Source organism: Gasterosteus aculeatus, chromosome 17 (assembly GCF_964276395.1).
Source record: "Gasterosteus aculeatus chromosome 17, fGasAcu3.hap1.1, whole genome shotgun sequence".
Lineage (NCBI taxonomy): Eukaryota > Metazoa > Chordata > Actinopteri > Perciformes > Gasterosteidae > Gasterosteus > Gasterosteus aculeatus.
This window is the reverse complement of record NC_135705.1, coordinates 7,015,972-7,043,100: the sequence shown is the minus strand read 5'-3', so window position 1 is coordinate 7,043,100 and position 27,129 is coordinate 7,015,972. Positions and strand designations below refer to the sequence as shown.

At 43.0% G+C, this 27,129-nt stretch overlaps 4 protein-coding genes and 1 long non-coding RNA gene across 7 annotated transcripts in view; 2 read left to right on the top strand and 3 right to left on the bottom strand.

The window, feature by feature from the left end:
* The first annotated feature begins 1,201 nt into the window (after positions 1–1,201).
* Positions 1,202–3,409, top strand: LOC120835850 (uncharacterized). The gene is made up of 2 exons (XM_040205131.2): positions 1,202–1,360; positions 1,521–3,409. The coding sequence occupies exons 1-2, from the start codon at positions 1,288–1,290 to the stop codon at positions 2,435–2,437; spliced, it is 990 nt and encodes a 329-aa protein (XP_040061065.2). The 5' UTR covers positions 1,202–1,287; the 3' UTR covers positions 2,438–3,409.
* LOC144388910 (uncharacterized) lies at positions 2,877–4,471 on the bottom strand. Its single transcript, XR_013453166.1, has 3 exons — positions 4,130–4,471; positions 3,667–3,788; positions 2,877–3,356 (listed from the first exon to the last, which is right to left on the bottom strand). It is a non-coding gene; the product is annotated as an uncharacterized LOC144388910 (long non-coding RNA).
* Positions 4,472–4,794: 323 nt separating this feature from the next.
* On the bottom strand, positions 4,795–7,137 carry LOC120834892 (serine/threonine-protein kinase pim-1). The gene is made up of 9 exons (XM_078091707.1): positions 7,074–7,137; positions 6,703–6,864; positions 6,223–6,486; positions 5,978–6,072; positions 5,833–5,880; positions 5,515–5,724; positions 5,237–5,417; positions 4,971–5,150; positions 4,795–4,886 (listed from the first exon to the last, which is right to left on the bottom strand). Exons 1-9 carry the CDS (start codon positions 7,135–7,137, stop codon positions 4,795–4,797), a joined length of 1,296 nt encoding a protein of 431 aa, XP_077947833.1.
* A 2,165-nt stretch (positions 7,138–9,302) lies between these two features.
* Positions 9,303–27,129, bottom strand: part of LOC120834710 (synapsin-2) — a 47,035-nt gene continuing 29,208 nt past the window's right edge. Inside the window, exons 6-13 of the mRNA XM_040202904.2 lie at positions 17,838–17,900; positions 16,536–16,678; positions 16,150–16,224; positions 15,318–15,420; positions 14,873–15,049; positions 14,600–14,666; positions 11,878–12,604; positions 9,303–11,294 (exon numbers count right to left, since the gene is read on the bottom strand). Coding sequence (XP_040058838.2) covers positions 11,141–11,294; positions 11,878–12,604; positions 14,600–14,666; positions 14,873–15,049; positions 15,318–15,420; positions 16,150–16,224; positions 16,536–16,678; positions 17,838–17,900 — 1,509 coding nt within the window. The 3' untranslated portion in view covers positions 9,303–11,140. The remainder of the gene's footprint in view (positions 11,295–11,877; positions 12,605–14,599; positions 14,667–14,872; positions 15,050–15,317; positions 15,421–16,149; positions 16,225–16,535; positions 16,679–17,837; positions 17,901–27,129) is intronic.
* Positions 18,366–26,810, top strand: LOC120834711 (metalloproteinase inhibitor 4). Of its 3 annotated transcripts, none has more exons than XM_078091839.1 (6): positions 18,366–18,494; positions 18,625–18,942; positions 23,710–23,807; positions 24,114–24,228; positions 24,580–24,704; positions 25,056–26,810. In XM_078091839.1, exons 2-6 carry the CDS (start codon positions 18,807–18,809, stop codon positions 25,251–25,253), a joined length of 672 nt encoding a protein of 223 aa, XP_077947965.1. In that variant the 5' UTR covers positions 18,366–18,494; positions 18,625–18,806; the 3' UTR covers positions 25,254–26,810. The 3 variants fall into 3 exon arrangements, with proteins under 3 accessions (XP_077947965.1, XP_040058841.1, XP_077947966.1); XM_040202907.2 differs by having other exon boundaries at positions 24,580–24,708; XM_078091840.1 differs by having other exon boundaries at positions 18,431–18,561; positions 18,737–18,942.

Here is a 27,129-nt window from a genome sequence, read left to right as displayed (position 1 = left end):
GTGTGTGTGTGTGTGTGTGTGTGTGTGTGTGTGTGTGTGTGTGTGTGTGTGAGTGGTTTATTTTCCAAAAGACAATTTTAAGTTTTTAAATACCGCTGGACATGTACCTGCCAGAGAGATTACTATCATTGGGAAAGAAAAGATGAAAGGATTTACGCAACAAAAAAAGAGAATCGTTGCTACGTTATGGGAGAGAACTGCCAACAAGTACTGCTAATTGGGGCCTATTTTACTCAGTGCTGGTGTGTTGTTGTGCTTGTACATATATGTCTTTTCAATCATCCCTTTTTTCCTCTTGGGGGGGTTGGGTATCACGGCTGGGGGTGGGTCTTATTCACAAAAGACAGGAGCAAAAAGAATAGAGTATTTTGTTATTGTCCAATCAGAGGGTGACAGTATGTATATATCTATATTGTATATATGTGACGAAAATGCGTTTGCTTTTTGTGTGACACTACCTTTTACCTGTACTATGGTTCTACATTCAGTGTTTTAGTGTTGATAATATATATTTGGTTTGTGTTTTTATTTTTCTGTTTTGTTTGATTTTTGTCTTTGTCATTTCTTGTATTTTATTTCTCCTATTTGTCTTTTTTGTTTATTGCACGGTTTATTACTTTTGTTGTCCAATTAGGTGACACAGCTACTCTTTGTATTCGTTTAGTGCTGTAAAATAACTCAAGTGTTATTAGAATTGTCGATACCACCGCCCACCCCTCCCCCTTCCCCAATATGCATGAATGGCACTTAAAGAAATAAAATATGGTAACTTCACTGTGGAATAATGTGCTGTTTGAGCTTTTTTGTTCTGAAGACTTTTGGCAATATTACAAGGCAGGACATGTTCAACACTAGAGTATGAAGGTGGGGAGGAAAACCTCTAACTAAATAAGCAAAAACCATGAACGACTAAACTACTAAAACCATTAAACTCCAATATGCGGCTTTGTGCACTGGGAAGTAGAACATGATGTTTACCTTCATATACCTGTGTTGATAGTCAAACCTATTCAACTGTTTTTAAGAACGTATTAAAGCAGTCAGATCTTCTATGCAGGACGAGGAACAGCTGAAGACGTCCATGTGAGCATATCTCAAGTGAGTTTCTTTTTTTACCCTCCCAGTATTTGCATGTGGTGTGGGACTTCACAACATGCGTCCACCCTGACACTTCACATGCCCCCCCCCCCCCCGGCCCCTCTGGGATGTTCCTTCACAGTTGCGGCACCAGTCAGACTGCTGCGTTTGAGAGAGTTGAGAACTCTGGTGAATGAAAAGACGGACGCCATGCTCAAAGCTTGCTCTCTAGTGGTGCTGACGCTGGTCCTCCATCTACAGCTATGCTCATCAGCACCGACGCGTAAGCCATTCATCTTTGTGTTTATATCTGTTTCAGAATATGCTAAATGCTAACATGTCAATGATAAAAAAAGGTAAACCTAGATTTGGTTTGACAATGAGTCAAACGAGAGTTTAGGTTAACAAAAAGTTAACTTCATTGGGTCTAACCTCCATTGCAGCTGCCAAAGTTGTTCAGGTGCGTGGAGCAAGACCAGAGGAACCTGCATCAGTAACTGAAGACCTCAGTAACCTTATGGAGGAAAAAGAAGCAGACGATGAGAAAGTCCTTACAGCTGTTCCGGGTCAAGCAGCGCCGTCTCCTGATGAGGAAAACATGTTTATTGCCAAAGAACCAGAACCAATTTCCAGGGAAGATCACATCTCTGATGATGATTTTCTTGAAGCAGGTGAATTAGCTTCCCAGGAGCCTTCGACTGGAGCCCACCATGAATCTTCAGAGGATGAAACTGTGTCTGAAGAAGCTGCCTTCGTGGAGTCATCTCCAGAGGAAGCTACGGACAACATCGCCCCAGCTGTTGCTTTTGAGAGTGAACATTTTGTGGAGAATACAGCTCCAAAAGAAGAGGATTATTTTGTTCCGGTTCCTGCAGAACTTGAGCGAGAAGAGGCCGGTCAATGGGAAACCGCTGCAGAGGAACATGCTTTATTTGTTCCTGCTGACCCCGCTGAAGAGGACCTGAATCGAGAGGAAACTGTCTTGATCATTGTGGATCAAAATGGAGGTACAGTTGAACCTGCTGCAGAACAAAGGGCATCGCAAGTGCCAGCCCCAGAAGATCTGGTTGACTTTGCCCCTTTGGGTCCAACTAAAGTAGAGAAGGAGCTGAGAGAACAAGTTGTAGAAGAATCAATCCCCGTAGTTTCCCCAGAAGCACCAAAAGAAGATGCTGCAGAGGGTCTGGTCCAAATAGTCCCAGAAGAGGACCCTGCTACGATGGAAGAAGCCCTCGCTGGTCCACCAAAAGACGAGCAGTCTGTCAGTGACACAGAAGAAAAAGGTCAAGTGGAACTGGCTGCAGAAGAAACATCACCAGTCCTGGAAGAACCAGCTCTGCCTGGAAGGTCCAAAAGATGATGCTCCAGAGAACAACGTAGAAGTAGACGCCGACCCATCAGATACACAGGAAACTACCCCAGAAGAGGTCGCAGCAGGTGACAGCACGTCAGATCTACTACTCACATCTGTCACTGAGAGTGACTCCAATCCAACGGGGGAAGTCCAAGACGCTGCGACCGAGATCTTGACAGAATCCCTGATTGAAGCCGTCAAGTTCAGGGCTCTACGCTAATGTTTTCCCCAAGGAGTACATGTGCTCCTAAATGAAAGAATTCAAGAGCACACAAGAAATTTAAGAGCACAGTGTTTTTTTTTTGTTGTATTCGTTTAATAAACAAAGGTTATGTAATTACTGCGCCTAAATGCAAAGGATATCGGTTGTCCAGCTGCTTTTAAAGGCCTATATGTTCTCCCTCTGTCGGCTCCAGTGGACGTTGAAGTCAGTTAAATGAAGCAGTTCAGCTCTTACTAACCTGTAGTTTATTTATACCATGGTTCAACAAATAAGGTTACGGTTAAATAATAATCCACTTAAACTGAGAAGTTAACAAAAAATATTCCACTATTCCACGAGGATAGGTTGATAAAATAACAAAAGCAGAAATTAATAAATAAAGCATTTGAAACGTATCCCACTCTTCAACAAAGAGGCATATTGAACTATTGTTTACAGTTCAACTTGTGTCTGAGTAACCTTGAGGTGTCAAAACGAGTTAATCTTATGACAAACGACGTCAGTAGTTAAATATGTGAAAAATGTCTGTAATTACATAACATTGTAACGCAAAATTACTGGATGACTGTGTTGACGTACGAGTATAACCTACTAGCTGTTGGAGTGCTGGTGGTAGCATCCATGATCGGCGTATGTGAAAATCCGCTGATTGCGTCGGCCTTGTTCAGGGTCTTGACCTCCTTGACTCCTCCTCGTTATCACCTGCTGACGGAGTAACCGAAAGGCTGAGTTAATAAAATTATGCGACCCCAAAACTTGTACACAATATCTGTTGCATTGGAGTCATACAATCAAGGCCTGCTGTGGTTTGAGTTAGAGACACATTTCCTCCCAAAAGGGAAAAACAAATTGCAATAGTTTGAACGACTATTAAACCGACAAGTCCGTTATTCATTTGGAAGTCACCCAAGGAAATCCAAATGTTTATTTATGATTATTGTTATTAATAATATAGATCCTACTAGAATCAGTTTCACCATCAGTCTTTCTCCCAGAATGCAAATATTTGTACCTGTCTGGATCTCGTGAGGTGAGGATATTCCAGTTCTATGGCTCCTCCGTCTGGCCGGGACAGATGGTGCTGCTGCAGATGCTCAGAGGTCAGCTGTGGAGGTCACCTTCTCCACACGGGCTCTAAATAAGGGGAGGGAGGGAGGGGATAAATAAACACCGTGTTATATGTCAACCTTTTAATGAGTTCAGAAAATAATATATATATATAATTTAGGAGGAAGGATCAATATTTTGTCAACCCATAAAGAATAGTTTCATCCTTCAGCTTATCGCTGTTATTGCTGCGGTTGTCGAAGCAACACAACTCGCCATCCTTTTTTCATCAGCCGTGGGAACCATGACAACCACTGACGCTTTAGACTCGATAGCGAGGATCGTCCAGTACGAAGATTGACTCATCGGAGGTTTTGCAGAGACGCTGAGCTTAACTAATGACGTTGCCGTTAGCTAACGTTACTTACCGTATTCTCAGGTTCCTGACAGCATCCCGGGGTCGATACACAGCTTCACCGGTATCCGTGTTCCAAATGTCAGCCATTAAGCTTAATTAACGTTAACAATTAGGCGGTAAACACTCAGACGCTGTTGGTTTGAATTGAGCTCAGACAAACCGGCACGTCTGTTGAAGCAAAAAGCCACTTAACTTTTTATTTTGTGCTTTTGGTACAACCAACCACACGCAATTTATTTGATAACTGCTCGCAAACTTTGCGAAAGTAAATGACAAGAACAACGGTTTAAAATTATTCTTTTTCTTCTTCTGCTGCTTGTGCTGCTGCTGCTGCTGCTTCTTCTTCTTCTTTGAATAAGGGTAGATTAGAAACCGATTAAGGTGCATTGCGCCACCTACCCCATCCTAGCGTCATTTTTTCGTTTTTTTCATTTCAAGATGGCATAATAATAATATTAGTATTATCATTATGAATGTTATTGGAAATAATAGTATGAATATTATAGAGTTTGTATTTTTAACCCTATTTGCTTGTATTCCCACATGAGCTGGTATGGTGGTGCAACGTCACAATTATTGAGCCGTGGGGGGGTGGACTTGTTTGAGCCATGGGGGAGGGGGACTTATTTGAGCCGTGGGGGGGGTGGACTTGTTTGAGCCATGGGGGAGGGGGACTTATTTGAGCCATGGGTGGACCCTGAGCTGCTCCACGGTGGGACGGTCGTCAGGGTCGACACTCAAACACGTCTGGATGAAGTTCTTGCAAGCTGGAGAGACACGGAGAAGAAATGTGAGATCATCAGAATGTGAAATGAAAGGAGCAGATTTGTGTCGGTCAAGTATGATTTTACTATTGTTCTTACTCTTGGAGATGAATTTGGGTATTTGCTGATTCCTCTTCAACAACCTCACCCTGTTGAAACAGTTCTCTGAGGCCAGGGCCTTAAAAGCGACTGCTCCGATCTGGTACACTGTGGTGGGTCCGGCTCTGTACCTCATTTTCCGGAAAACCTCTGGGGTGACCAGAGTACCTGGAAGATACAGACATAATAAAAAGACGGAGAGGATGAGAAACTTTGTTGTATTGTCACAGACGGTAAAGAGCCAGACGTCTTACCGTAGAAGGTCTTGTAAGATGTGTCACTCTCGTCGAAGCTGCTCAAGCCGAAGTCGATGAGGCGAACTCGTGGCACGTCCGAGCTCGTCTCAATTAGCATGTTCTCTGGCTTTATGTCACGGTGGAAAATGTTCTTGTTTTTGAGATCAATCGCTGCATCGACAAGCTGGCTGATTATGACCTGAAGGACGCAAAAGAGAGCGAGAGACGAGGGATCAGAGGCGGACGGTTTGACACGTTCTCACCGCTGTGACTCTGAGCTGATCGCAGCAGCTCACCTTGGCTGCTTCTTCTCTCAAGAATCCTCCTTTTCGCCTGAGATAGTTATAGAAATCGACGGCAGGCATCGGCCTCTCCAGCACCAGGATCAGCTCCTTGTCCAACTTGTACCAGTCCAGCATGCGAATGTGTGGCGATGTTCCGTCTGAGTCGGCCGCCAGCTTTAACATGACGGCGACCTCTATGGAGATCTGCTTCCCATCGTTGTCCTGAAATATCAAATGGGAGTTGAGAATTAAAGAGGCCCACGATTCCTCCGTGATAAGCAGCTTGTAGAATATAGAACATTTTAACAGCCGCAGGTGTCGCTCACTCACCACGTGTTTGCAGTAGATGTATCTGTCGGGGACGTGTTTGATGGCAACCTGCGAGATAGAAACAAGACTTTTTTCTTATCACTTCCTGAACATATTGTATGTGTGATTGTGTGTGTGTGTGGGCACGCGTGCGTGTAACACTTACAGGGAGCTTATCTGCTCGGCGGTGTCCAGCAAACACAGATCCACATCCTCCTTCGTTGAGCTTCCCCAGCTGTTGGTATTTAGCCTCAAATTCTTCTGAAAAGACACAAATATTTTGTTTTAATTTATTTGTGAGTGACACCAACTACAGTTTGTGTTAAATGTTACATACTAAACTCTAATATGAATCTACCTAATGACTCCAATTATAGTTTCACACTGATGTAATGAAGCCAAACTACCGACCTTGTTGGGTTTTTCCCTGGTTCTCTCTGTCCTCTGTGTCCAGCCTCCTCTTCCTCTTACTGCTCGGTCCTCCGTCAGCAGCGGCGACCTTCCTCTTGGTGCCTCTCTTGCCAACCACCTCCACAACGGTGTTGCAGCTTCCTACAGACTCTCTGGACTCTGTGTCCAGCCTCCTCCTCTTACTGCTCGGTCCTCCATCAGCAGCGGCGACCTTCCTCTTGGTGCCTCTCTTGCCAACCACCTCCACAACGGTGTTGCAGCTTCCTACAGATTGTCAGTTTGTTGACTGTCACAACACCAACGTGGACAGAATCATTTGGCATTCAAAGTGTCTTTTCTGCTGGGCTGAATCTTAGTTAAAGGAATATTTCATTATGTATAGCTGATCCTCCCAAAAAGGACACCGGCTCTATATGGGAGAAATGTCCCTAACTGATGATGGGATGCATCTCCAGCAGCAGTTTCACACAATCGGCTTACCAGTGACTGCTGAGTTGGACACTGACTTGTCACTTTTAGCTTTTGAAAGCCAGGACACTTTGATGAGTGTCTTTGTTCTCAGACTGGCGTTTCTTCTCACCCTCCTCTTCGGGATCTGCTTTTCTGACGATGGACTTTGGTCCGATGAGCTTGCATTGCCATCTACAGACGACAAAAACAAAATGAAACATTCATTTCGTGTGAACGAGTCGGTCATCTTTTATCATTTCAGGGTTCAACCGTAAGAAACAGGTCTCAACAGGAATTAGAGGTGCAGCTCAAGGTACCAACTCCATATTAGAGCCTTCTCATAAGTCCAATAAACCATTGACAGCAGTAAATGCAGACTTCTGTCTGGATTCCTCACTCACCTCGAGCTCTTCTTGGGACCAGAGAACGCATAATCATCTTCCCCGTTTCCGACCCTTTAGACATTGTGATGTTTAAGGGATTTCTAACAGAAAAACCTCAGTGTGTGTTGCTCTCAACCTAAACTACCAAACTAACTGAGTGAATTTGCCACACAGTGTGTTCTTAGACTGTGGTGGAACATGGAAGCTAGAACATGGAACATGGTGAAACGTTCTATTCGGAGGTCAGATCTCCGGAGTCCCAGTGAAGCCTTCTAGAATGTGCAAATAAGCATTTAGAGTAAATGTGTATGTGTGCACAGTGTATTTGTATTGGTGGAGCCTATCTACTGAATATATTCATACAGTACATAAAATACTATGCTATACTTGTTGTGTTGTGAACCGTTCATCTTGATGTTGAAGGTATAAAGAGTAAATAATATCTCAACAACTGTTGAATCCTGATTTAAAAAAATCGCCTGGCTTTCCCTCAACTGCCACCATAAGGTTTCATTTTTTTGGATTGCCAATTTGGTGCGAATATCCAAAGTAAAATGATCGGTCCAAATCCTTGGGAGGCAGCAGAGTCCATTGAACAATACAATGTGCCTCACATAAACCTTGTAACGCTGCAAATCTTTGCTTTTACATTTTGTGTTCTACAAGAGATAAACAAACGAGACAAAATGTGTGAATTAGAGGCATAGAATTGGACAAACAGATCCAGACTGTCCGTTTTCTTGGCTTAAGCACGATTTTTGCAACTATTGGCTATTTTTGCAAAACTACACACAAAAAAGAAAACCTTTTACCAAATTAGCAAAACATGATAGTTCTCTTGCAAAAGCAAATAAACCTTGGTTAATTCTTCAAACATTCGTAAAAACACACGTGTTGGGAGTGTGCAGAGGACGATTCTGGGAGGATGCTGCAGTGCGGAATGAGGTCATCGCGTCCTGTGTGTTTTCCTGGTTTCATTCATAAAAGTGGCATGATATCTTTTTACAAATGTACGTAATGTTTATTGATGGTAACTGGGATGAACTTTTTACATGGCTGCCATGAAATGAACTTATTAAATAATGGTTGACAGAAGGTGACCTCTTAAACTAACACATGGTGTTCCTGTGTTTAAAAAACAGATCATTTTCAATAAATCAAATCAATGACATTTTAGGATCAGGACAGTATCCCAGGAACTGTTGTAAAGTTTATTCGTTTAAAATAATCTAAATCTTAAACTGCAGTTTAAGACCGACCAACGTACATCTTTTATTAAATATGTTCTGTTTGTAATGTGAGCTGGGTGAGATTTTTGTTGTCTTTTCTGACGTTTGTCTTGTTATTTTTGATGATCAGAGTCCACGATCTACCAACTCCAACTATTTGGATGAAATGGTCACTCACATTCTGCAGGAAAACACCGGATACAAAATGATGGTTGGGCATTTTGAATGCCCAAGGCATACGCATACAACGTAAGGGACAGTAGTCATTATTTGTTTTGTGGTTATTTACCTTTAATGCTGCAGTTTTTCCCAGAGGTTTACTTGCTGATTTTCTCACAATGTGCTAAAAAGCAGCTCAGTCCAGAGTTTGTGCTACTTCAAAACTGACTGCAAGATCGGGTGTTTTACTTGTTTTATTTTTCAGTGCACCATATCTGTGCATTTATTTGCATATTATAGGACAGCGTGTCCAGGAATCCATGGGGTGTGTGGATCCTGGTGGGGTTTATGATGCGCACCCTTCAGCTGAAGACTCCGTACCAGCACCAAACAGTTTATGGCACATTGACGGAAATCATGAACTGATAAGGTATCAAAAAACATAAACCATTTAAAGCATTGGTCTAACATTCACCTCGCCGCAATTTGTACTACTTACTTCCCAGTATACCGATCCGTCAGTCTGAATCTGTGAATGTCTCGCCAACTTTACCGAACTATGAGGAGCCTGCGCGTCTCATTATTTTGATTTTCCAAAAATCGATCCGTATTGAAAGTTGGCAAGATATTCACACATTCATTTACCATGAAGACCGTGAGCTGGACGCATCAGTCTTAATGTGCCAGTAATGATGGTAAATTATGGTTGTAGCTGGTTGTCATCTACGGTCCACAACGGTTACAGAGAGGTATCGTTTGTGATTTGCGCTCTCGAATTTTGACAGTGATTTGCCGCCATAGCTTTTCTCCTCGTGACGGATAAACTGACCCTGAAGCCAAAGACACAGGCATCAGCAAGTAACTTGAATGATGGAACCACATCTTTATTGACTTTTATCTGTACAGAAAGAAACATCGTCAGTCACCAGATCATGCAAAGCAGTATTGTGTTACAAATGAAAACACGGTGCAAAACAAACAAGAACTACTGTACCATAGACTTGGAGAGCGTCAAATAATAAGTAAGTCAATATGTTACAAAAAATAAACTCCTGAGATGACACTTACATACATACAAAATACAATATGTTATAGTTTACTTGCAACAAGGTTAATGTATAAGCGGACAGGTTGATGCGGTGTGGAGATTTGCATTTATGTTTCTTACACTTAGGAACTTGAAAGGCAGCAACACAGCTGAAAATGACCAGTCAAGGTACTGGGTTCATTCCAGGTTGCCTTTAGTTAATTAAAGTCCCACAACACAAACAGGATCAATCACAGAAACCAACAGTTTGATATGGCGTAATAAACTGGAGCCGCGCGTCCGACTGCAGTTAAAAAGCCACCTGGAAAGTTGTGACTAGAAGAAATCTTAAAGGGAATGTAAGAGTTGGGTGTCTAACAGATACACAGGTCCTGTATGTATGCTCATATTTATATCTATAAGAGGGTGACAGCGCTCAACAGTGACGTCGAGGCGTTTATTGCACTACTGTCTCAATGTCTTTTGATGAGAATGATCAACACGTTACAATACTGTTGATAGATCTACACAGAGGTGAAATAAGAAATCACCAGTCACAGCTACAGACATAATTCTTTTTACTCTTTGAAATGCATCCAGTTACTATTTAGGATTGATTTATTCAGTGCAGCACCTCATAGGTCTGATCCCAAAGCTCCTAAAACTACAGCAGTTGCAATCCTTGCCGTACGTCATCAAACAATTATAATAAATGAATGAATTTGCACAGCTGACACGTAGCTGCATTGAAAACATGTTCACAGTAAGGCTACAACATCGAGAGAACTAGAGAGAGAGGCAACGGAGTGCAAAACTCAACACTTCTTCTCCAAAAGTCACACCGAACCACTTGGAGGAGCCATGCATAACAACACAGAAGAAACACACACATATTTGCGACTCCCTCACACGACAATGAACTTCAAGGCTTGTAGACAAAAAAAGGGGGCGGCGCCGACGAGCCCAGTCGTTAGTCGCTGAGGACCAAAGACACAACAACTGGATTCACACAGGAAGAAATACTTAAAGTAGTTTTCTTTACTCACACACTTGCACTTACTGACAAATTGATTCACTGAAAGGGAAACTATTAAATGTCAAATATCCAACTATTTTCTTTAAATATGTATAAATACAGTCACTGAATGAAAGAGTTATGTCACTGACAAAGGTGGATCGAAAAGTGCTACAGGACTTTTGTGATATAATTGGCTTATCTCCCTTTATAGTTATACATGTTTTTATTCATATACTGTATATATACATAAATATATATATATATATACTGTATGTACATTCCATTTAGAATTGAATATTCTACTTTTATATAATTCAGGAAGAGTTCCTTCAAGTGGGAAAATAAATATTTTGTTATTCTATTCTACTCTGTTGTCCAAATCAATGACGTAACTCCTTCAGTCCATTCTGGCTCATCCACTGAACATCCTACCCAGAAGGCCTCACTGTTACTCACACAGAGAAGCTGAAAGTTGGGGAGAGGAGGGACGGCGACGGAGGGGATACAGTACAGTTAACACACAAAGTTTAATCTCAGACTGGTTCACGTTTAATGTCAATCAAGTCATCACTGGCCAAAGGTAAAATGGGAGAGGGGAGAGGGAGGGCGGGGGGCAGGATCGAAAGGGGTCTGACTACGGTTGGGCCGTGTCTTAGTCAGAGAAGATGCTGGCAAAGGACTTCCGGAGGTTGCGGATGGTCTCAGCTTTCACCTCCTCTTGGCCGTCGCCTCCGGTGCTCGAGGCCCCGCGGAAGAAAGAGGAGTCGCTGATGGCGTTGAAGGCATTGGTCAGGGACTGGGACTTACTGGGTGGGGAGGGGGAGGGAAAAAGAGAGAGAGGGGAGAGGCGAGTAGGGAAGGCAGGTACGATGGGATGCAGAGAGGAGTGAAGGGAGAAGAGTAAGGATGGAGACAAACAGGGAAATATGAGGGCCAAAAAGGTCACAAATGCACTATTTGTACAATGACCTTTGAAAATATTCCAAAATGTTAACATTGTACTTTAATCCCCGTTTGTCAAACATATGCAGCATAGGAACATGCAACGGTAAAACGTTGGGACAAATACATCAATACACACGTCAAACTCCCTCTATCTGCTTGTAATGTTATTACATACGTATATACTGAATATAAATGCTAAATAGAGAGGATTAAAATAAAGTGTTAATTTGAATAATTTCAGCAACTTCGACCGACACTAAAATACACAATTAAAACAAAGATTCTATTGATAATTAATGTGGCAGACGATTGAATTTCCAAACATTATCTTTCCAGAGAAGAAGGGATTAACACATTTACTTGTGTGTTCTAGACTCAAAGAAAAGGCCCATTGAAATGCACGTCTTTGCATTATCAACAGCGTGACAACGGTGCGGCTCTTACTTCAGCAGAGGATGGGCCTTTTGCTGGCTTCCCGGCTGCTCGTCCACGGGGCCCTCGGCCTCAGCGGGGCCCGCGGCAGCTTCAGCGGGTTCAGGCTCGGGGTTTTGGGGAGGAGAGGCCTGGGCCGGAGCCGACGCAGTATCTGAGGCCTGGGTGGGTGCTGGGGACACGCCCGCGGGCTGGGCTTTAGGCGTGGCTTTGAGAGGAGGCGGGGTTTGTGGCTTTGGCTGCAGCTGTGGCTTGGAATTCCTGCGGAGCGGAGGAATGGGCTTCGCCGGCGGCGCGGGTTTTGGAGGCAGCTCTTTGGGTTTTCCAGGAGCCGGGGTCGGGGAGCCCTGAGGCTGTGGCTTGGGCTGCTCTGTGGTGGGAGCTGAGGCCGGGGGAGGAGCCGAGACCGGAGCCGAGGCCGGAGCCGCCGCCGCTTTGGATGGGGGAGAGCCCGGAGCGGCCGCGCCTGCTGCTTTTGCCGGGGATGACGGTGAAGCTTTGGCTGGGGGGGAGGCAGAATCTGGGGCCGACTTTGCGACGGACGGGGCTCTTATCATCGGAGGGGGAGGCCTCGGCACTGGAGGCTTTGTGACCGAGGCGGCCCTCTGGACTGGGCCCTTCTGAATCTGAGCTGGACCTGGAGCAGGTTTCTGGACCTGGCTGGGCTTTGGTGCCGGTTCAGATGCTCTCTTTGCTGACTGTGGTGATGATTCCACAATCTGTGATTTCACTGGTGCCCCTAATAGAATCAAATATAACGACATTAGATGATATACAACACACGTCAAAACAAGCAAAACAGCAAAGGGAAACGTAAAGGAAATAAGTGAATAAGTATCGTTGTCTATTGTTATGTAGGACCTGGTGTTTTAGTGCAGCAGTTGAGCCCAAAGCAGAACGTAATACCGAAAATGTGCTTGGGTCTTGACATGCCCATTCACATAACAAGCCCTCGCATTCACAGAATCCCTGTGTGTCTGGACTGTACCGACCAGCAGGGGGCGGCAGGACAACGGTTAAGAGAAGCTGTGGAGACGAGACCGCCATGCGGATTGTCTCTTGCTTTTATGAACGATAACTGACTGATGTGGCCGTTAGGAGGTGGTGTGGTTCGAAAATAAATGAATAAAATAATTGAGGGTAAGAAATGAGAATGAATGAAAGTGAACAACAAGAGGAGATATGATATACAAGGTGCTCAGTCTGACTCAAACACATCATGCAATCACGGCCAACCTATCATGCAACACTAAATATACAATAGATGACGCATGCTGAGTGGGAAGTGACAGGGCAGGGATGGGTTTCCAATAGCTGATAATTCAATTTCCAGGATGCAGCAGGATGATAAACAGGTCTGTAAATCTGCTAACAACATCTACAAAAAGGGTTCTTTGAAGATAGCTGGGAAGAAGTACACACATTTTCTTTAACGACTTGTTAACTAGTATTACATATATTTATATTTTAATGATATTATATAAATGACTACAACCTTCATGAAAATTCATACCAAACATTCTCAGTCTTTACTGTCAGGCCATTCCAGGAAATAGCTACAAGTCTTACGTTTTAAATGCTTGTGATAAAGCATCCCAATGGTTGCTCTGGGCACATAAGGACCAAAGAAAATTCCATTTGTACACGCATGTTTAATTTGTAAAGGAAAACACATTAACCATTTGCTTGGATACAAACCTTGAATAACTAAATGACACCGAACATACATTTTATATTAATCACTTGTCAACTGTCAAAATCTTTAATGTGTGTTTGTTTATAAGCCATGAAAGATTGAGACAGAGGAGAGCAGACTAATATTGGCAGCCACATTGAGTACGAAGATCAAAGATCATTAAACGATTCCGATCCAAGCAAACTAGGAAATGAACATGCAAAGAATGACACCATCATCTTATTCACACCAAAACAATGTGCAGAATTTTAAGATAAACTAAAATGGAAACGCAGCTGAACTGTAGAAACTTGTTCATTCGTCTGTCTGTCCATCTGACCCTCAGGAACCACTCGGCTGATCTACTTCACGCGTGGCGGCCGTACTGCTGCTTATCGAATTTGACAGAGTCCAGCAGGCCACTCGACGAGCGAACCCTCGAGGCAACACGACCGGATGGCCAACAACTTTCACCGTGTGAGAAAGACTGTTTCTCCCCAGAGTCAGACTTGATATTAAACTTAAAACACAAGTGCACAAGGAATTAGACCACTGCAAATCCCCAAATGACCTTGCTACGTGTATGCATGCTAAATATGAAAGGGTACAGTAAGTTACAGAGACGTAGTGGTATATAGTGGTTGCACCTTGAGCGTGTCACATCACCGCGTCTTGTATTGCAATAGTTATAAATGCACATTCATTTTCTTGGCAAGGATTAGAGGAGACGCTGATAAGACTCATAGCTAAAGCTAAAGGGACTTTATCTAGTTAGCTTAGCTTAGCACAAAGACTGGGAACAGGTGGAAATGGCTGGTGTTGCTCAGTCAAAGGCAACCAAATCCACCCACCAGCAACGCTAATTAACAGATATTTATCTTAGTCTCATTTCCATTTTTATTCCGAAAAGAATTCTTCAAAGAAAAAATCTGGATACTCCACGTGTTCTGAGAGTGAACTGTGCCGTGACAGACGGTTCAGAGAATGTTTACTAGACGGTTTACTTTGGGCCTACGCTGGTGCCACTCGTAGTAAGAATGATAACAGTGTTAAGAGAACCTTGAGGTTGAGGGCGCTGGCCAGAGTTCCTGCTTGGATCTGACTGTCCTTCCTTAAGGGCAGCAGCCTGAGGGTGAGGGAGGGTGAGGGAGGACGACAGAAAGAGAGTAAAGCAAAGAGGGAGAGAGAGGGTAAGGAAGGAAAAGCAAACAAGGTTAAGAATCAGTAAATAATCGTCAGTAACCCCTCATCAACCTGCTTCTCGTTATAATCACAAGGAAAAACCAAAGCAAGTCATGTTTGCACATCCGTTCTTTATTCATTACTCTCTACCTGTTGGGGCTGCACAGTCGTCGGCTTCTGGCCTTGAGGGGAGCGGGCAGGTGAGCGGGAAGCACTAGATGACCTGGTAATTAGGGCCTGGCTCATCTTAGCCGCCACCACCTCTGAGATGAGCTGGCGGTCCTCTGCCTGGTGATCGCCGATCAGCTGCATCGATGAGCCAACCACCTGCAGATAGAGAGTTGAAATTATGGCAAATGATTGTGGCAAATTCAATTTGGTCATTATCTTTATTTTCAGGGACCCAAATATTTCATCACTGTTGCAGTCAGGCTGCTGCTAAATAAGATATAATGTCAACATCCCTGTAAATGAATCTAGTCTGAGCAACAGTATTGCAGCATAAAAAAAGACTCACAGCGAGACGTGTTTTTCACATCTTTCCCACTTCAGCAACAATCTCTCTCACCCTGCCTTTTCGACACGTTTTCCTCACCTCAGTAATGTAGTCATTACCATCCTTGCCACAGATGGCTTTGACAGCACAGATATCCAGTCCGCCGAAGATTTCTGAGCAGGTATCGACCCACAGTTTATACCTGTCGCGTCAAGAAGTTGGATTAGGTCTACAAACATAATCTGTACCTTTTCTAGAGCTTCATATACATCAAGTCCTTTAAAAGTCACATTTGTAATGTTCAGAGCTGTTGCACAATAAAGAAGCTGTAATGTGTGTTTTTTTGGAAGGAATGTAACGATGGACCAGATGCACGTTGCTGGTGTTGGAACCTCGTTCTGCTGGGGCTTGTGTGTCATGTAAGGTTTGGAGAGAGCTAAAGTTGTTAAATGAATCAGACAACTACTACTAAAAACTACTTTGGTTTTATACAATTCAGGTTAGTATTTATGTATCTTCTTTTTTTAATTTTTCATTTGGTGTTCCATTCAGACGTTGGTGAAACCCGGACACTCAATTCTTGTTTATCTAACAAACTTTTTTTGCAGTTGCACAGTTTAAATAGAATAAAGAAAAAAAGGTTGCAATTTAACATTTATGGCTTTTCTGTCTAGTTTGAGCGGCGCTCAAGGCCTTGCTGGTGAGCCAGCATAGAATACAAATATAGTCATTTACACCTGCTGTGAAAGGTCTAAATATGCGCTTTACAAAAGGACTATAATCAAGGATTTTACCCATGAGCGGAGCAGCTAAATGTGAAAACCAGAACCAGAACATGGTCTCAGCTCAAAGAGAGGACACATTGTGAGTGACTGGGACACGTGTGACACGGGGACAGCCCGAGCGTCACTAATGTTGATGCGGTGCTCACTTGTCAGTCATGGCAACTTGTTCCAACATGGCCGATCCAGTGTTGCTCTTCCAATTACCAGAGATGGACGTTCGCCTGGAAAACAGGAAATCGTGTGTTGAATCATTGCAGACACTGACTTTCACTTGTAGAAATTGCACAGAAGGAAGAGAGAGTCTTGACAGCCTTGTAGCAGGAGGGGTGAGATTACAGCACAAGCTGTCAGGTAGGAAAGCCTGTACGCAGCCAACATGCACAGCTCCGGGTTTTACTGCACTATATACTTATAATACTTATTGCAAGTTGCTTTGTTTAATCCATTCAGTTAAGCACTCGACCCTCTGGTACTGAACATGGAGGTGCAGTATCTGTTAATTGTTGATTTGGGAAATGAGAACAACACTCACATGTATGCCTTGTAGTCGGCTCCGATTTTCTGGACCCTGATGTCGTACTTGGCGTCTATAAATGGCTCCGTGGTGCAGTAGGTCTGAGTGATGGCCACCACACTGGCAATGTCCTGGAAGTCACTCACATTTTCCACCTTGACCTACAGAGGAGCCACATAAAGGACACAAATGCATCACATGTACGGCTTTATGTCCTATTTTGTTCATGTTATAATGTAATCTTGTAACAGTGATTTTTTTTTCTACATTAAATGGGATTCTCCACTGAGCGCCGAGTGTCAAAGTGGGAACTATCATCTACAGTATTTATTATAAAGACAGATGTCTTTCTTAAAAAAGATCAGAGAGACCACTCAAAGCAACATCTGGGACACAGGTGTGTAGAATACGATGAAGGCCGATAACGAGCGGACATTCTCATATCAGATGTCAGATGGAGCGGTCCACTGGAATAACGAGTGGGGGATCGATGAGGACCGACGGCGAGAGGCTAAACACTTCCCTCGGATTACACCCAGACCCAGATAATATTAACACAGCTGTCAATCAATACCAGCACAGTGAGAGGGGAGGAATCTTTATCCAGACACTGCTAACGACTTCTTCATTGTGTGACTGAGTGAACAGAACCGGTTCTGTAAAGTGACGTCAAACCGACGTCATCCAAACTCAATAACAAGCGACAGGAACGTTACACAAGCAATGGGCCCGAAGCCCTAATATAACAAGCTTCATACGACCGCGCCTAAACACAAAGGTGACCTGGCGCCTTAAGCCCGCTTAGCAGCGGCTGAGTGGCGGCGAGGTACGGCAGTGTGTGCGCCGGTCGTTGTGTTAGCTGTGAGCCAAACACAAGGTCCAAAGCAAGAACAGTGTTGAAATCGTCTCTGCCCCACTTTGTCTCTGGCAGCTGAGCAGCGGCGATGCCCTCAGCTGTGTTATCACTAGTGGTCCCTACCAGCGGGGGCGAGGGGCGGGGGAGGGGGCGTTTAAGAGTAATGTGTGAGGAGCCAGCACTCAGTCAGCGGTAATATGAAGCAGATAGTAAAAGGTGTTTTTGGAAAGTGCGAGTCAATGAAACCAGGAGGGATCTGTGAGCACGCAGCCATAACTTTTGCTTAAGATAAGCCACGGACTGACCGATGCAGAGACACACACACTCGGATCCAAACAAACACATCACCTCTCCCCTGACCTCGGTTTTCCATAATGAATCCCCTTAGACTAAGAACTGTTAGAAACCTTAAAATGAAGCTTTTCTATCTCTATATTTGGCTGAATATAAGGACTCAACATTACCTTTCCCATTCCAGAGTGGGCGTGTCCGATCTTCACCACCACTGGGAAACTTGGTGATGTAATCTGAAAAGCAATAGAATAATAAAAGGTGAATAAAGAAGGATTTTCAACGCACTGAAAAGGCCATGAGGTGAGAAAAGAGAGGCTTTTGAGACCACCTATCATCATTCACAGATCCGTAAACGTCCAAACAATGCACAACCCAGCGAGCTGTCTATACAGCATACTTACAAGCTTTATGTCTGGTGAAGATTACCAAATGATCACGCATTCCCCATTGTTTTCATCAAAATGACTTCTGGTCTTTACGTTTGAAAAACAAAACTATTGGTACTACTTGTACCAAAAAGTACTTTCCATGATTTTTGTTTGCTTTTATGAATCAGATGCTGCACTTAAGAAGAACAATAATCAGAATTATAAATCCCTCGTGAAATTGAACCAGAATGCTTCATTAATAGGTCATCATTTTCATGACGCACGCCGGCCAATGGGAGCGGAGGGAGGACATCAAAGGAGGGCCCAAGAGGCGAAGGATGGTAGCTTTTTTCCCCCTGCGTTTGAGGAGGCTGTCCCTAAATTGTTGAGTACATAAGAGGCTCCCTGTGTGCGACCCTCTCAGCATTCAAGACCAGAGTGTGAGGGGATCCGACTATTGTAAGTTTCTCTGTGTGTTGTCTACAGAGAGACAGAGAGAGCAGAGGCAGCCTTTCCTTCAACCCAAGTAATTTGCTCTGGCTAAAATTCAGAGGTGTACTTTAAACTTTGAAAACATTTCTATCCACAGCCGCCTTTAAGCTCATCTCACTACTTCACCCTCACCCTCACCCCCCCTCCACCCACTGTGTCCTCCTTCGACCTGCTGCCGCCCCGTGGACTTTTCCCGTGGAACTTAACAGGATCAGAAGCGGTTTGTCCAGCGTCCGTCGCGCGGTGGAGCGGTCAGAGGCAGCCGGAGTCATCGTGACCATGACCCAGGAGCGGAGTGCGTGTTTGGGGCTCTGGGTGCTCCTTTTGCTCGGCGCGGCCCTGGAGGAGGTGGTGGTGGAGGGATGTAGCTGCCACCCGGCACACCCACAGCAGCTATTCTGCAGCGCCGAGATCGGTGAGTTAAAAACCCCCTTCAGCCTCTGTTCACTCGGATAAGAGTTAAGAATATAAAAGCTCCCTCCCACCCCTCAGGGCGAAATTTTTTGTGGTTTGTAATTGAAAGAAATAAAAGGTTTATCATTTTCACTGTTTCTAATGATATTCATGGATTTGTTATGAACGCACTATAAAGAAAATGGCCGGGCTAATTTTTCTTTTACACCAAGATTAATACACCTCCTGCCATGTTGTTCAGGACAGCCTGATATGTGTTTTTTATTTGGAAATAACTCAGTCTTCTTTTTTTCTGATGCATAAAAACAAACCAGGCCTACTTTCCATCTGTCTGTCTGTTGGTTGGGTCGCCTGCCTGTCTGTCTGTCAGTCCGACGCCCCCCCCATCATCCTTCTTGTCCAAGCACAGGCCAAAACCAACACTCTGCTTTGACTTTGAGTACTTGCCTGGAGGCGGTGGAAAGCTGAAGTATGTGCTCCTGTCAAAGGTTACACACCAGCAGAGGACGGAGACCAGGGAGAAAGAGAAACTAGACAAAGACATTTCTCTTTAGTATTTCATACTCGTTTTTCTAATTGGCCTGTTTCTCACTTCAGGCTTTGAAAGGATCAGCTCCCCCAAAGTGAAATGTGTGTCAAACCAATATTCAGTCTGAAAAAAAGCTGAGACCTGTTTAGAAACTGCTATGATGCCAAATACGTTCTGGGTAATGAGATCACATTGATGGTATCTGGGGCGGTGTTTTTAGGACAGAGTTTTTAATAAGAAGTGTGTCATCAATGAGTTAGATGGAGGTGCAATATAATGAGTCTGTTTTCTCCAACATAAAGATATGAGGTTTTCTTACAGGCCATTATATTGACATAGTCACGATGAGTTAGATCACTACTTGGTCCATTATTATAATATTTTCTTTTCTTTGGTTTTCTTTGCTGCCGTTGGTCACATAAGAGCCCCAAGTGCATGCAAGTTAATAATCATGCAGCCAACCAAAGCAATTGAAAAGAACGTGTCACGAGTATTGCGGCTCATCTGCAGCAAACGATACATGTGGAACCACTTTTTCTCAGTTTCTGCCTGCACACGGGGAAATTTTGCCAAAAACGATCCTTCCTTTTCGGGCAACAGTCTTCCTGGGGTTGTATTTAGGAAAATAACATGGTTTGGGTTAAGATGATGGCCACGGAGGTAAACCTCTTCCATGTGCACCACTGGACCCAAACAAAACAGAATCCAACAGAACGCTGGCTGATCCGCTCCACCAATCAGAGCCGAGCAACTGTACCAAGTTACAGTAAGTCGGCCGAGGTTTGGATTTCCCCACATCCTACAGCGCTGATACTAATAAGTATCCAAGGACTTGTTCTTGCCAAATAAAATACACAAGAGCTAGAGAGCAAACACTGACACAACTGTTTTTATGCTCTAAAGTGAGCCGCCAACGTTAGCATGTTTGGCTAACCTACTTCCCAGCGTAACTTCAAAAGCTGAGCAGCACATCAGGAACTATGACTGGAGTTAACTCTTCCACCATTATTATTGTAAACTTCAAAAGGGGAAAGCTTGACAGGCATAGCAGCCGTAACCATAGAGGGCGGGATTTCACAAATGTTAAATTAACCACAGGTTCCTTCGTAATTGGGTCCCATTTCCTTGGGTCTGTCTTTAGTGTTTAACGCATGAGCCCACCTCTGAATGGAGACAAGACTCATTGGTCTCTTTCGGGTAGAATGTAACTTTTTGGAGTCGTGAATACCAAATAAGAGAAATACCTCGCTCACACCAAATGTGTCAAAGCAAACTTTTCATCTGCCGTCTATCTGTCCTGGTTGTTTTCTAAGCACAGGATGCAAGTGGCCTTTACTTGACCTGACAGTGCTGTCAGTGCAGATGAGCCCTTTGAATAAACCTCTACATCTGAGTAATATCCCATCTGGACAAACCTTGGACCATTCCCTGGCCCTGTTTGTGTATTTGAGAATGTGTGCATGAGAGTGTGTGTGTGTGTGTGTGTGTGTTAGTTGGACGGCGGCCAAGCCATGCCAACAACACAGCCTACTCCATCTCTCTCTCTTTCTTTCCCTCTCTCTCCCCACTTCATTTCCATGTCTATAGGCTTGGTCTAATGGTCTGCATACTAACAATATCAGTGTGAAAGCCCACTGACAGTCCAGCTTTGTGAGCATGACAAGGGTGCCGATTCATCAGGGAGGGGGGGCAGGGGGGGTTACTTACTACATCAGTTCTCATGGTACAAGTTTGCAATATTTCTCTTTGGTTATGTAGCTGCGAGGCAGATGCACGGCCACTTTCACTCTGCAGGCGCGCCTGTCTTTATATCCTGCTCATAACACAGCTGCAGTAACTGAAGTGGGTGGGTAACGTAGCCTGCGCAGTTCAAAGATGTCTAGGTGGGGGGTAAACGTTTCAGGGAATCTAGGCCAAGAGAATCATTTTAGGAAGAGACTCTTCCAAGAAACTTGGAATAAAAAAAGTCTTCCTGTTCTGTTATTACATTTCATTTACATAACAAATGTAAATTAAATGAATCCCCTCTCAAAAACGAATGTGTCTGGAAGGTGATCCAACTAAAAGCACCGGCTGTGAAGGAAAAACAACAGTACAGTTATTGGTTTACTGGCTGTAGCAACTTTCTGTCCTCGCCCACGTTGCACTGATACACAGCCAATCCTCCGACTGCCAACCATTTGATCCTTACACAGAGCACGGTTAAGCCGTGGTGTATTACTTACCATTAATAGACAATACAGACCCATTATTCTGCTCAGAAGATCCAAATTGGCTGGCTATTTGGCCCGGAGCACTTCATCAACTTCCAGATGTGTTTGTTCTCGCCAAAGTGAGGCCAGAACACAGAGGTGAAGGGAACCAGAGGGCAATAATATGACAGTGATCCTCGGTACAGAGTATTTCTGTCCAGTGAGCGTGGCAGACTCATGCAGTGGTGGAATCATAGTTAAATGGGTGGATGCTAATGTGTAGATTCAAGTAAAGTGAGTAAGTTTAGATGTTCTTTTTTACTCGTTGATCAAACTGAGCTATAATTCTTGGGTCAATGTGTGTACTTGTGTGCACAGGCAGGCATGTCATCGTGTACATAAGGTATTATAGAGCATCTATGAAATTACTATATTTGAGATGTACTTGTTACTGACATCTAAAAAAAAGATAAATAAATGGCAAAATGAGATTGGAGCATTTTGCTCTCTCCGAGAACAAAACCAGCTGGTCTTTGTGTGCACTGCACAAACTACAACGCCTCGCACAAGATCCCATTAACTCTCTGTCCGTCCTGCCTGCCTTTCTATCTCCTAGCGTCTCCTTTTCTCCTTTTCTCCTTTCCCAGAACACACTGAGCTTCATTTTGTCGTTATGGGATGAGGTGAATCGCACAAACAGGGAGGGGGTTTGCGTAGCTGAATCTTTTTCTTTCGTGGTTTTACCAAGGTCATAAGCTTCACTTAGTTGTGTCTCGCCTTCTCCTTTTCCATCGCATGCTGGTTCAACTACAGCAAACCGTTCGTTCTCTTTTAGAGAGAATACCAATTCAGCCTTGGTTTATATTGGTTGGTTTATACGCCTGTGAGGCTTTGGCTTCTCACGCTACACATAATGCTGTTCACAATGATAGTAGAGGCACATTTGACACTCGAAATTCTTAGTGATATTCAAACAATGGCTCATTCAGTTGTAGTCAAACAACTGAGGGACAGCTTACAAGTACATTTTTAACTAATAAATGCTAACTCCGTGTCAGATGATGCCTGGTGGATTGTGACATTACGTTTCGGTCGATGCTCTTTTGCTATTAACTGCTTCTGCATGAGGACTAAGCAATGAGCTATTGTTATTGACATGCAGTTGTAAACAAAGCTGAATATATAGAAATGTCGGAGATTACCTCTAAGTCAGCTTTAAATACACAACCTGGACTACTACCACTGTGTATTGTACTTCTTATAATGCTGGTTCGCCGCTGTCTGCGACTGTGTGGGACTTTTTGATAAGCTGGCAGAAAGCTATTACTCTGATTTTAGGCGAGAGCAATGTAGTTAAGTCAAAGGAAATGTTCGACAGGGCAGTTAACATAATGAGCCACACAGTTTTCTAAATGGATGGAAGAAAAAAAGTGGTTCAGCAGAACAGAAATCTGTTTGAATTGGTGCAGCGTTGGCGGAGTGTTATCATTTTTGTTCAAGTGTAAAGAGGTTTTGCTCTCTTGTTTCGAGGTTGTAAAATGACACATCTTCACTGTACCTTCCTATTGCGAGGCACCGACCAATTGTCCTGCTTTCTCCTCGAGGTTCGGGAGGACTTGAACACACCTCTGTGCCAGACATGGTTTGTGTGTGTGGTGCATACTGTATACATCAATCTGTGTTTGTGTGCGTGGAGTCGGTTAATGGGAGTGTGCGGGCAGAGAGCTACTTGATATTCCATGTGAGTTTTGATTTCCCTCCCAGAGGAGAGAGGGGCGGGGGGGGGGGGGGGGGGGGGGGGGGGCACATCCTGTATCACTACTTAGAGGAACTGCCGCACTGTCTCTGGAGAGAAAGACTAGTGACAAACGAAATGACGGAGGAGTGAGGGAGGAGAGGGTTACCAGTGTTAAGGAAAAATACAGTGATCATAGATATGCATTATTCTCTGGCACGTAAATCACATTCATTCTCCAAACTCCATTTATTTGCCCTTCCAATGAATCTAAATCATTTTCCAGTTCTAATACTTTCCTTCTCCCGCCAGTGATAAGGGCAAAGATCTCTGGAGAGAAGATTGTGTCTCCAAGCAACAGCTCCTCACCTTACATGAAGATGATCCAATATGAAATAAAAATGATCAAGGTGAGATCTCTGTTTCTGCTGTCAGTGCACACAAAGAACATGTTCTTATTATCTCTGCTGTGAGTAGCTGTATAGTTGATTTTACTGATGTATCTATTGTTGACAATATTAAAGCTCACAGAAACACACAAAATATATTAATTATTTTATTACAGCAAGCAAGTGTCTGCATTGTGGAGTGGAATTGACATGTGTTTGATTACTAAGGATTTTAAAACCAGCATTCTTTATTTTAAAGAAAAGGTTGAAACGGTTTTCATGTCCTTTCATTATTTCTAATTACATTTTCTTTCCCTCTGGGTCCAGATGTTCAAAGGTTTTGACAAGGCCAAAGACATCCAGTACGTGTACACTCCAGTCTTCTCCTCACTGTGTGGCGTCAAACTGGACTCCAACAACAAAGCAGGGTATTTGCTCTCAGGTACAGTAACAATTTAACATTGCAATTTTCGTGAGAAAAAGCAGGGATGGTGACATTGATATAAAAGGGAATAGATTGTCTGGTTAGCATTTAGCATTTTGCTCAGCTGAGGTAAAGCGTAACCATCTCCTCAACTCTCGCAAGAAAGCAACTGTATGTAAAATCCTGAAAATGTCTGGAAGTGTACATTACTCAACCTAAATTATATTAACTGTGAACTAATTTGAACTATTAAATAAAACAGGATTCTCAATTTATGCAAATCAACTTTCTTTCTTTAAATTGATTACATTTGACTTGCTGTGTGCTAGATGACATTTTCAACAGCAGTGTTGTGATGTCACCAAACAGGAAGTACGTGGAGTGATGGAAGGATTTCTATTGGCCAATGCGACCTGGTAGAATCCTGGGACAACTTATCACTGTCCCAGAAGAAGAATCTCAACTACAGATACCAGATGGGCTGTGAATGCAGAGTGAGTAAGGACCGTTTGTTCTTTACTCATATATATTTATTCCTTGTCCCACTATCAGCCTGAGAAATGCCTTTAAAAGCACAGCAACCGCAAAAGCAAATGCAAAAAGGTCACTTTTCTCATCTCTTATTCTGCCTCAAAGTTGTTTTCCATTTCAGTGCAAAACAAATCACAAGTATGTCTCTTTTTTCCAATGAATAAGTGCTTTACAACATCACGTGTCTACAGAGACGCTCCAGTTTCTTTAGAGATTCCAGAGAAACTCAACTAACGAGGATGGAGGAACAAATACTGCGATACTGCGATGAGTGAGTGAGTGAGCGGCTGACCCAAAGGCTCTTGTGCCCACAGATCAACACCTGTTACACAGTCCCGTGTGCGTCCACAGGAGAAAACGAGTGCTTGTGGACTGACTGGTTACTGGATAACAGCCTAAATGGGGAGCAGGCTCGGCAGTACGCGTGCATCCGCCGTTCTGACACAACCTGTAGCTGGTACCGGGGCGGACCGCCGCCTGAGAAAGACTTCCTGGACATAGCCGACCCCTGACGTGTTAACTCATTTTCTTCCATTTCACTTGTGCAAAAATCCTGAGAAACATTTCCTGCTTTGGCTTATGTAGCTCAAATGGCGGGCTCATTACGGCGCGCAAAGTAGCAACAGAGTTCATTGAAAAATTGGCTGAATTTGACAAATGAGGTTTAACCCAACACTGAGCTCATGTTAGCGGAGTTCACTTGGTTGCTACGGCAATGCTAAATCTTTTTGAACTGCAGAAGCCTCAAACATTCCTCTGACTCATTTTCTCTCTCGCTCTCTCTCTCTCATTCATTCCACTTCACTTAACAGCAGCAGACTGTCCAATGTAAATTATTCACCCGAGGGTAAATACTTTCCTTCATTTCTGATGAGCTGATGGCAAATGCATAACCTGGACAAATACTGAAGTCCTCACAGATGCTCATTCAAAACTCACAAGGGCTTATGTATGCATTTGGGTTATGCATTTGCTGAAAGTAAAAGGAATTTGGACATTTACTAAAGCAATATGAGGAAAAAGGCCAACGATGCTGCAGTAGAAAGTCTACTTTACACCCTCTGTTGTCAAATCATTTGCAGGTAGACTGCAGCGCTGACACCTTTGTTGAATTAATACATTTGTCTAGTATTTGCTGTAGATGTACAGTATATATACTATACTATATATATATATTTACAATATCTAGAGCCAAACAACACCAGGCATTCCCCAATTAATTATATTTGACACATGAATTATATATGACCATAAGTCTTGTACATCTAAATCATCACAGTTTATACTCTCGAATTGCTGAGAATGTAAATATTGTACTTGAGTGGTAATTAACATGTTAAAGGCTAACCGAATGTGTTTCCTAGCATAGAAGTTGTTAACGTTTATGTGTTTAGTTTTTCTTTTTCTGTGCCAAAAATCTAATCCAGCGCTTTAACAACAGCATTGCCGCCTGTAGAAGCCGAGCCACCTCTTCTTTGAGGAAATGATGTAACAGGACAAGGTTCAATTCACTGTTTTTAACATTTTAAAAAACGGCAAGATGCTTCTCCTCAATTTTTCAGCTCATGAAAGACTTTGGCAGAAGAGGTTAAAAATGGCAAATAACTGATATTCACGAATGAGCTGGAATTAGTGATTTAATTGTTGTTTTAAAGGCCTTATTTGATATATAACTCATTTATTAAAATACATGAATCTGAATTGACCCTTGTCTTGTTACTGGATTACTTCACTGAAGTCATACAGATTTAAACACATTTTCACCAGAGCCACTATTCAAAGATGCTAGGGTCACATTTAACAAGACAATATTAAATGAATAACTCATAAATAATTAAACTGAAACATACTATATTAAAACATGTTAATCCATTTTAGACTTTCATGATATTATATAATAAGTATGCATAATAACTGTATGGCTTTAGCGAAGCATTATCAAACAATTTCATGTTTGTTTTATACCGAAATAATTGTTTGGGTTTGTATTTATGTCTCTGTTTCTGTCTATATAGGGTTTTCTATTTACATGTACCAAAAAGTATTGTATATAAAATGTCTCAATGGAATACTGTGTCACTGACTCTTTCTTTTTTCTCTCTTTCGGTAAACAAAATGATTGGAAAAAAAAGAAACTTTACATCATTTCAATACAGAATCACTGCTGTTGCAGAATACACGCCCTTAAATAAACTCGGGTAGCGAAAACATATATAGAACATACACACACTTGCAAATACAGTAAATAAAATGCATTAAAAAACGTTACGCAACATACAGTGACATACTATATTTTATTTGTCTAATTTTTGTTATCTTTTTCTGATCTCAACACATGCTTGTATAAAAATAATAATACTTACCTCAGTGTATTGGAGACATTGACAC